The following is a 9441-nucleotide window of genomic DNA, read 5'->3' as shown; positions in this document are numbered from 1 at the left end:
TCTCTGTGATAACTACAGCTGTGTCAAGTTGACACAAAACTAGCCAGTACAGTGTTGCTTAGAAATTTTGAGTTTTCTGGGTGAATGTCACTGTTTTTTTGGATGTGTAAAAGAAGCCAGCTTTCTGTAATTATGGTCTTGTATTTTCCAAGTGAAGTGATGTTAGCAACGGTCACTTTATAGAGTGGCTGGCATTGGCAACATGTGATCTTTTACAAACAAATGCTAATATCCTTAATGTGGCCAATAACATATGTGGGGGATGGAACCTGCAGCGGGAATTTCCCACAGAATCGGAGGCCCTTGGTGTTATGACTTCCTCCAGTGGAAGTGGCAGTGTAGGCTGGTGAGGCTCCAGTTCCAGCAGGAAAGCACAGAGGCATTTAACAGCACATTCTGCTGGCTCAGTGGTAGCATCAGAGCAGGACCCCAGCGCTTCCTGGGGCAGGGCATGCAGTATTTAGTACTTATCTGCTTGGGTTTGCTTCTGCCTCCTTTTAAATTTCTGCCTTCTTCTGTCCCTGTCTCTTACCTTGCTCACTTTCTTGTGAGGTGTTTTGAGATGTTACCACCACAGGGATTATTCTACAGTACAGAAAACTACACTCGAAGCAATAATTTCAAGAGACTTTTTTTCTAGTATAAAGACTAGTTTTTAGAAGTAAGATATTTCTTGGATTAAAAGAATTGTTTTTTTCAAATTCTATTTCATGTCTTTATAGGAGTAAAACAGATCAGCACTGTGTTTCATATTTTATATTTTGGTGGATACTTTTTAATTTTAAATGTGTGTATTAAAATAGCCAATTAAATTATTTCAGGCAATATTTAATAAATTGGAAGATCTGCTGTTCTTTCATTCGTATAATGCTTCTTAGCTATTTTCCAGTTGAAGAGGCAAATTCAAGACTGCTTCTTCTGTGTGTTACAGACTCTAACAAGCAAGCAGGAGCCTGGGTGAAAGAGGAGGTAGAAATTTAATGAACTAGTTGGACATCTAATTGGCCCTGGAGGAGCGCACAGGACAGAGGACATCTATGAACCGACCAGTATTTGTTGAGAGCTTAGACTGAGGCTAAGATTGGTGGAGCGAAGGAAGGAAGACATAGAGTTAACCGCTGAAGTTCTAGTAGGAGCTGGCCAGGGGAAGCCACTAGGTCAGGAGTTCCAAGCACAGGTCATGAGTGTGATTGCCAAAGCCCGGAGATCATTGGTTAATGGCCACTTTCCTCTCTGTCGAAGGAAGCCATTTCTGTACTTACTTGCTGTCCAGAAGGAAATACTGTGTCTTTTTTTTTTTTTTTTTTTTTTTAGACAGAAGCTACATTCTCCTGATGCGGCTTCCAAAGTCCAACCATTTCCTACTGGAGTAAAAAAATACTATTTTTTTTTGGCAACCAAATCTGAAAAGGCCAGTAAAAAAAAAATGCTACAAATTCCACTCTTTCTATAGGATGATAGAAATGATCTTTTTCTTTTTTTTCTTAGGAATTATGAAAGCAGGAAAAGCATATACTTATTGTCTGAAAAACTCACATTTAGACTGGAGTGACAGGCGTTGGGTCAGACGGGCGTGACAGGCTCTTGGTTGATTGGTTGGTTGCATGGTTGTGTATGTAATTGTGTGTGTGTGTGTGTGTGTGTGTGTTTTAAATGGGGCTTCTGCCCCCTCTTATCTCTTTATGTGTGTGAATTAGACTATAATAAAGAAAACACATGTATTAAATTAAAACTACTGCTAAAGGTACAGAATTAGCTCCCCTACTTTAATGTAGAAAAACTCACTTCCCCGTCAGACCTGCTGACGGGAGACAAAAAGCCAACTGTCTATGGTGCAGAAGAGATGAAAATCAAGTGGATGATTGCACTCAGTGGCTAATGAATTATTCAAGATTGTTTGTGTCAGTGCCTGGCTTGGTGTGGACGGAGGCAGGGATAACAAGCTGCGCATTCCAAACCACTGCAGCTGGTCTGCACCAAGAGGGTGCTTCCAACGGGGTCTGTGGCCCCTCAGCTCACATGCCATTCATAAAGTGCTAACTAACGTTTTGTAACTAGGGACTGAGAGCATTTATTGCAAGAGAACACTACAATATTAGGGGGAGCACATCATGACTACAGTGTAGCAGTAATTATGACAATGTGGATGTGCGTTTTTATGGTGCTCGGGTTTTTAATGGGTTGCCACATGCTGCATTTCATTTGAGCCATATGATCTGGTTCGTAGTTAGAATTACTGAAACACATTTAGAGAGAATATTGCCTGTGCAGTGGTGGAGCTGACATCGAAACCAGTGTTCTTTGTCTCTCCTTTGGGGTCCTCTGCCCTCAGCTCACACAGCGGGAAGCTTCTGAACCTAAGGTTCTAATTTTGCAGGCTCATCAGAAGGAGATACGTTTTCAGGGGGCCAGATTGACACCTGCTTCTTTATTAGAGAGAGATTTCTTATATTAGAGGCTCCTGTGAGACAGGAGAGAATTCCAGACAGCCAATCTCATCCCCCAATGTCTTTCTGTTTGGTGAGAGTATGTAATAGAGGCAGGCTGTGAGTAAGGAGGAGGCTGGACGTCTGAATCCTATTCCTCACAATGCAGTGTTAGGCTTGGCTGGTTAACAAAGAAAGGTGGAGGGCTGGAGAGATGGCTCAGCGATTAAGAGCACTGTCTGCTCTTCCAAAGGTCCTGAGTTCAAATCCCAGTAACTACATGGTGGCTCATAACCATCCATAATGAGATCTGACGCCCTCTTCTGGTGTGTCCGAAGACAACTACAGTGTACTTACATATAACAATAAATAAAATCTTGGGTTGGAGTGAGGTCCTGAGTTCAATTCCTGGCAACCACATGATGGCTCACAACCATCTGTATACTCATATATATAAAATAAATAAATAAATCTTTTAAAAAAGGTAGAGAAAAGCATCAGAATATAGGTGGATTTGCTTTCAGCCAGATGCCTAAAACCTGTTAGCGGTTGAAAGTATGATTTATGTTTTACGGCAATCATATCCAGAGAAGTTACATATTGTGTAAATGTACAGTCACAAAACCAAGCTGAGACAGGCTCCGGCGGGAGGGTATAAAGTCAAGTCTCTTCACCCCCCCTTCCCCTCCTCTTCCTTCCTCTCCCTCTATCCCTCTTTTACTGGAGAACATTTCAGTTTTTAAACGGCGGTATTCAGGCAGTTAGGACCCTACATTTCTCTTTGACATCTATAAAGCCTCAAACTTCCCTCATGGAGACACAGGTTATTTTCCCCAGCTTTCCACGCTGGTGTTTAGCCTTCCTTTCATTCATTTTGACTTTCAAATGAACTCCTTCCCTTTTGGTTGTAGGCACAGAACATAGCTGCTCTGTTCTGTGTTTTTTGTTTCTTGGTTTGAGACAGAGTCTCACTGTGTAGCTTAGCTGGCCTTGAACTTGGGATCCCCCTGCCTCACCTCTCTGAGTGCAGCAGGGGTTACAGATGCACACCACCATGCTCAACCAAGGCAATTTTATTTGTGAATTAAAAAAATACTATTTATTTAGGAGGCATTTTTTTTTTTTAGTTCAAACATAAACATCTTTCCTCATTCTTCTTTATTTCAACAGCATATAGTAATTTCTACATGGTTCTTGGCTCTTGGGGCTAAGAAATACAGCATTAGCTTAGTTTAGGGACTGTTCATTATAATGAACTCTTTCAGAACTTATTTTAGCACTTACAAAATGATGTTCACAGAGGAAAATTTGCTTAGTTTTATCTTCATGACTCTCCACTGAGGACGTCAGTGTCTCTGGTGGCTCCTGCTTTGAATTTCCTCTGACCCGTGTTTATTTAATAAGGTGTTGTGTGTCGAACTTCCATTGTATTTAAATCTTTTTCAAGCTTCTGTGTTTCTCATGTACCAGTGTGACCATGGATTTGATGAGCAAACCCTGACAAACGTTAGGGTCTCCTGGGAGTTTACCTCTCCCATCAAGTATTCTAAGTATTCACCACTGAGGCTGGGTACTGGGTGTCTCGAATTCTAACTTTTAGATGATCCTAAAACTCTGTTTTGAGACACACTCCCACTGAGTCATGGAGTCAAAGGTTTATTTTGACTAGAATTCTATGACATTCTCTCTACAGTTTCGAGGCACTGTAAATATGCTTAAAAACTATGATATAAGCAGGGCCTAAAGCCAGAGGATTGCATGGGCTACAGAGTGAGTTCAAATTTAGTTTGAGCAATGTAGTGAGACCCTATCGCAAAATAAAATGTCACTAGAAGGATGCAGATACATTCAGGTCAGTGGGAGAGTGCTTAGACAATACACCCAGTGCCCTCCAAGTTCAATTCCCAATACACAGCAACAATAAGAGAAAACACCAACACAGACAAAAAGCTGAGATACAGGTGCCTATGAAGTTCTTGACATTGTAGAATCAACAATGATACCTGTGATGTTGCCAATCTAATTTAATGCAAACCTTCCTTTACTGCAGGTTTATTGGTGTGGTTTAGCCTATGTTAATGTCATTTTCAACATAATCTTTCTTGAAAGTCTTCCACCTGACAGAAACCACAAGAACAACTGAAGTTGCAATATTTTTTTCTAGTGTTAATTTCTAATTGCTTCCATTTGAGACTTCATTTTGTGAATCTTCTTATTGGAGAAAAATCTTAGGATATTTAGGGCATATACTATCATTCAACCCTTCGTAATGGCCAGCACTTTCATGGTGCTAATAATTGATGTTGAAGCCAAAGCCAATACTAACCTTGCAGTTATCAGAAGTTCTGGGATTAATTTCAGCATCAGACCATTTTTAAAATTCAGATTTGCCGAGCAGTGATGGCACACACCTTTAATCCCAGCACTTGGGAGGCAGAGGCAGGCAGATTTCTGAGTTAGAGAAACTCTGGTCTACAGAGTGAGTTCCAGGACAGCCAGGACTACACAGAGAAACCCTGTCTCAATTAATCAATCAATCAATCAAATTCAGATTCTCTAAAAGTGAAAACCAAAGGGCAACCCAGGGAACCGTAAACAAGCCTTTATCAATTCTACCTAGGTAAATGAGTGGTGTATTTTATTGAGGAACTATGCAATGATGGATCCGTTGCTGACAAGAGATTTCTCTTTGACCTTTGCAAGTACTGCTTTTATAGATGGGTCTAGTTGTCTTGAGGCAGAAAAAGACTGGAAACTACCATGAGAATTACCATGGAGCCTGTTTACAATCCCAGAATGCCTTCATCTCTTGTTTCTTGTTTTCAGGGACTTTCTTCCTCGAGGCTCAGGCATTGTAACCAGACGACCTCTTGTACTCCAGCTTGTCACCTCTAAAGCAGGTAGGTAATTAATTAGTGAAGATGTTTACTGTGTGCGTGTACACACCACATGACAACTGTCAGGCTCACTCCTGGGTACTAGAAGTCCCAACAAATCACTTCTAAAAGCACTCTGAGCAGCTGCCTCATTTCTCTCTAGAACGCTCTATGTTCTTCTGAGTCCTTTGATTACAGTGAAGAGGAAGTCTTACATAAATTAGATTTTTGTCACGAGTTTCTTCTGCCAAAAGATTTGCTTATTGTAATCCACCTACATACGTTCATAGTACCAAATAATCATGAATACTCCTTGGGTGCATACTCTTTTTGCAAGTATGTATATTATATGTGTGACTAATTTGCTATAAAAGTAAACTATTTAGGGAACTAAAGAGATGGTTAAAAAGTACTTCCTTGTCTTTCAGAGGACCTAAGTTCATTTCCCAGCACCCAGATCAGGTGGCTCCAACCACCTGCACCTTCAGGTCCAGGGGATCTAATACCCTCTTCTGGCCTTCGTGAGCACTATATTCATGTGCACATACTCAGGCACATGCATGCATATAATTACAATTTAAATATTATGTAAGGTCCAAATGCAGTTTCTACTCATAGATAACCAATCAACTGCTGACTGTTCTTTATGCCTCATGTGTCCTTAGAATCTTTGACAAAATGTTTTTTACTGTAGCTATGTGACTTATATTTGGATTCTCAGATCTTTATTTCTACCTTTATGCCAATACCATGTTGCTTAAATACCTTTACTCTGTGATATATATATATATATATATATATATATATATATATATATATATATATGGTATAATCTGTGATATATAAACATATATCTACATACATGTTTAGAAAGTGGTACTTCTATTTTGTTCTTTTGTTTCAAGACCATTTTAGCTACCCTGAGTTCCAAATTCTGCAGGAATCTAGAAATCTAGAGTCATTTTGTTTTATCCAAAAAAAAGTGAGATTATAGTTTTAACTTCTGAAAAACCAGTCAATATAATAATGCATTGTGTCAATAGAGTTAAAAACAACAAAAACTACAGGATTTTCTCAGTATGCTCAGCAAAAGCATTATACATTCCCGTGGAAAATGTTTAGTAAACTAGGAATAGAGGGGTGATTCCTCAGCCTAACACACACATGAGACCCTCAGCTAACACACCTAGTGGTAAAAAAAGGAATGCTTTCTAAGACAGTGGTTCTCAACCTTCCTAATACTGTGACCCTTTGATACAGTTCCTCATATTGTGGTGACGTCCAACCATGAAATCATTTTTGTTGCTACTTCATAACTGTAGTTTTGCTAATGCTATGGGTTATAATATAAATATTTTTTAAAACGGAGACTCGTTCAGGCAGTCATGACCCACAGGTTGAGAATCATTGCTCTAAGATGAAGAATAAGATAAACTTGTTTGCTCCTATCAATTCTGTCCTTGAAAGGTTTAGTGAAAGAGATTTGTCAAGAGAAAGAAATAAAAGACGACTAGATTGGAAAGGATGAAGTAAGATAATATCTATTTACAGAGGGCTCATGGCATGATGCATATGGAAAATATGAAGGAATCACTAATATGCTATTAGAACTAGTAAATGAGATCCAGATGTTGCAAATTTCAAGATCAAAGTGTCAGGCTCAACTATATTATGTCCAGTTGCAATGAACAATCTACAAGTAAAATTATAAAACCAGCTCCATTTACATTAGCACCAAAAAGAGTACATCACTCAAGAATACATTTAACAAAAGAAATGCAAAAGGGATCAGGAAGATGGTTGACTGAGTACGAGTGTTTGCTCTGCAAACAGGAGAACCCGAGTTCAACTCCATAGCACCCTTATAAACACTGGGCATGGCTGCATTGACCAGGGAGACAGAGGCAGGTGAATCTCAAGAGCTTGCTGAGCATCCAGCCTAGCCAAGACAGTGAGCTTCCTGTTTAGTGAAAAACCTTGTGTCTCAACTGAATAAGATTTCATGTATATGTACAACGTTTTCATTATTGTTGATGGTTGTCTATGGTTAGTTCCAGAATGGTCCCTATCAATGGTACCAAAACAGTATAATAGTTGCATGACTGTTCTGGGTGTAACCAGTCTCTCTCTCTCTCTCTCTCTCTCTCTCTCTCTCTCTCTCTCTCTCTCTCTCTCTCGTTGAATTTGAGGTCATCTCTTATAGAAGGGAATTCATACTTGATACTGTAGAACTAGTCTAGAACCCATGGCTAAGGGGGCCTTAAGCCTAGTAGGAAGCTTAGTATTGTTCAAATTGACATGGTGCTATCCTGCTATCCAAATAAATAAACGCTACTTTCAGCCTTAATCAGAAAAACTTCTCTTTGCAGTGAATGATAATGTAGGCAGAGACTGGCTGGTTAAGGTCCTAAGAATTAGTGGAAGTTGATTGCTCAGCCCTAAACTTTAGGACATCTTCATTGCCCTCTTTAAGATTTAGAGAAAGCAGGAAATATGTAGAAGTTAGAGGATGGGGAGGGAGCTAGGACATGCTTTGTTCCAGGCGTGACACATGATAATCATGATATTACAGCAATGGTGGCTTCTAGGAATGAGCTTGCACAGGACTGAGACTGTCAACAGTCAGTCATAGATTTGGAAGGGGTCATGGGGTCCTAGTGTTCACGATTGGATTATTGATTACTGATGGATCTTGGGTGAGCCCAGTCATTTTGTCACATTGTGCCTGATTAATTGACCAGGCTCCAAAGAATAGGTCCCAACCTGTGCTCACACAGATGGTTCTAGTTAAACTAAAAAAGCCCATGTCCAGATGGATTCAGAATGGAATTGTACTACACTTCTTCCTTTTTCTTTTCTTTTTCCTCCTCCTCCTCCTCCTCCTCCTCCTCCTCCTTTAAATACTTCTTTAAAAAGTCTGTGTACCACCAGGCAAACTTCACTCTCATTGTGGAGCTTGCCATCTAGTCAAAACCAGAGAATATTAAGATAATCAGAAAGAGGGCAATGAGCACTTAGGAGGGAGAGGCAAGCTTGCGGCCAGCCTAATCTATGTAGTGAGTTCTAGTCCAGCCGTAGGGACATGGTGAGAGCCCAGCTCAATGAACAGAAGCAGAAGCAAAACAAAACAACTAACAAAAGTCAAAGAGGAGGAGAAGAAGGTAGAGAAGGGGGAGGAGAGGCAGAAAAGAAAACAAGGGAAAAGAGCAGGCATCCTGTCCCATAGCTTATGTGCTTGATGTTTAACTGGCAGGAATGGTCAGTAGGTGTGGAGGTGCAGGGACTGAGAAGGGCAGGAGAGAAAAGCAGTAAAGACTAAAGATGCAGTGCTGCTGCAATAGCCAATGAGAAGAAAGCTGCTGGGGTCAGGGGCAACCTTGGCCAGAGGTCTTTCATGAGAACACAACCTGAGGATTAGAACTTTAAGCAGAGGCCAGGGCTAGGATGTCTGAGGGATGAAGGATGAGTTAAGAGCTCCTCTACCTGTATGCAAGAAGCAGGAACTTCAGCAACGGGGGCGGGGTGGGGGCAGTGAAGTGTGGGGAGAGGGGCAGACAAGCCTGTACCTGGACTAAGTTCAGAGACTCCTTCAATGGAAGAGGCCAGGCATTTGTTGGTAATCAAAAATCTTCTATTCCTAGTTTCTTTTTTTTTTTTCAACTTAAACTAAATTTATTCTGGAAGAGAAAAACTATAGACTGAGGGCATTCCAATGGCAAATTCTAGAAAACATTTTTGTGATAAATTATTCTAATCTGAGGGAAAAAAATGGAGAAGCCATGATTTTGCCTAAAAATGACTTTTCCATTTCTTCCTTTACTTTAAAATGCATGCATTGGGATTCTATTGGAAGAGTTGTCTCCTCCAAGATTTGTGGACTTATTCAACTATCGATTGGTATAAAATACCAACTTGAAAAAAATTAAGTAATATAACAAAATAAAATGTCAATCTGCTACACTCTGATTTTTTTTGAGGTGAATCAGTATGTTTAAAACCAAACATTAGCTGTAAGGGGGGTTGGCTACAGAATAGCATGAATACTGATATTGAGACAGGGCTAGTGGAGACCATCTTAAGGCTGCCATGTATGTTATTCCTAAGTAAAGCACTCATCCAATTTTAGGATTTTTTTTTTT

The 9441-nt window shown here is 40.1% G+C and overlaps 1 protein-coding gene across 6 annotated transcripts in view; it reads left to right on the top strand.

Moving 5' to 3' along the window:
* The window catches only part of Dnm3 (dynamin 3), a 477887-nt gene that overhangs the window by 68744 nt on the left and 399702 nt on the right, over window positions 1–9441 (top strand). For all 6 annotated transcript variants that reach the window (XM_021198990.2, XM_029538405.1, XM_021198992.2 and 3 more), the window contains exon 2: window positions 5253–5326. In XM_021198990.2, the coding sequence (XP_021054649.1) occupies window positions 5253–5326 (74 nt within the window). The remainder of the gene's footprint in view (window positions 1–5252; window positions 5327–9441) is intronic.

The sequence above is a fragment of the Mus pahari genome, chromosome 5 (assembly GCF_900095145.1).
Source record: "Mus pahari chromosome 5, PAHARI_EIJ_v1.1, whole genome shotgun sequence".
Lineage (NCBI taxonomy): Eukaryota > Metazoa > Chordata > Mammalia > Rodentia > Muridae > Mus > Mus pahari.
This window is presented reverse-complemented; position numbering and strand designations above follow the sequence as displayed.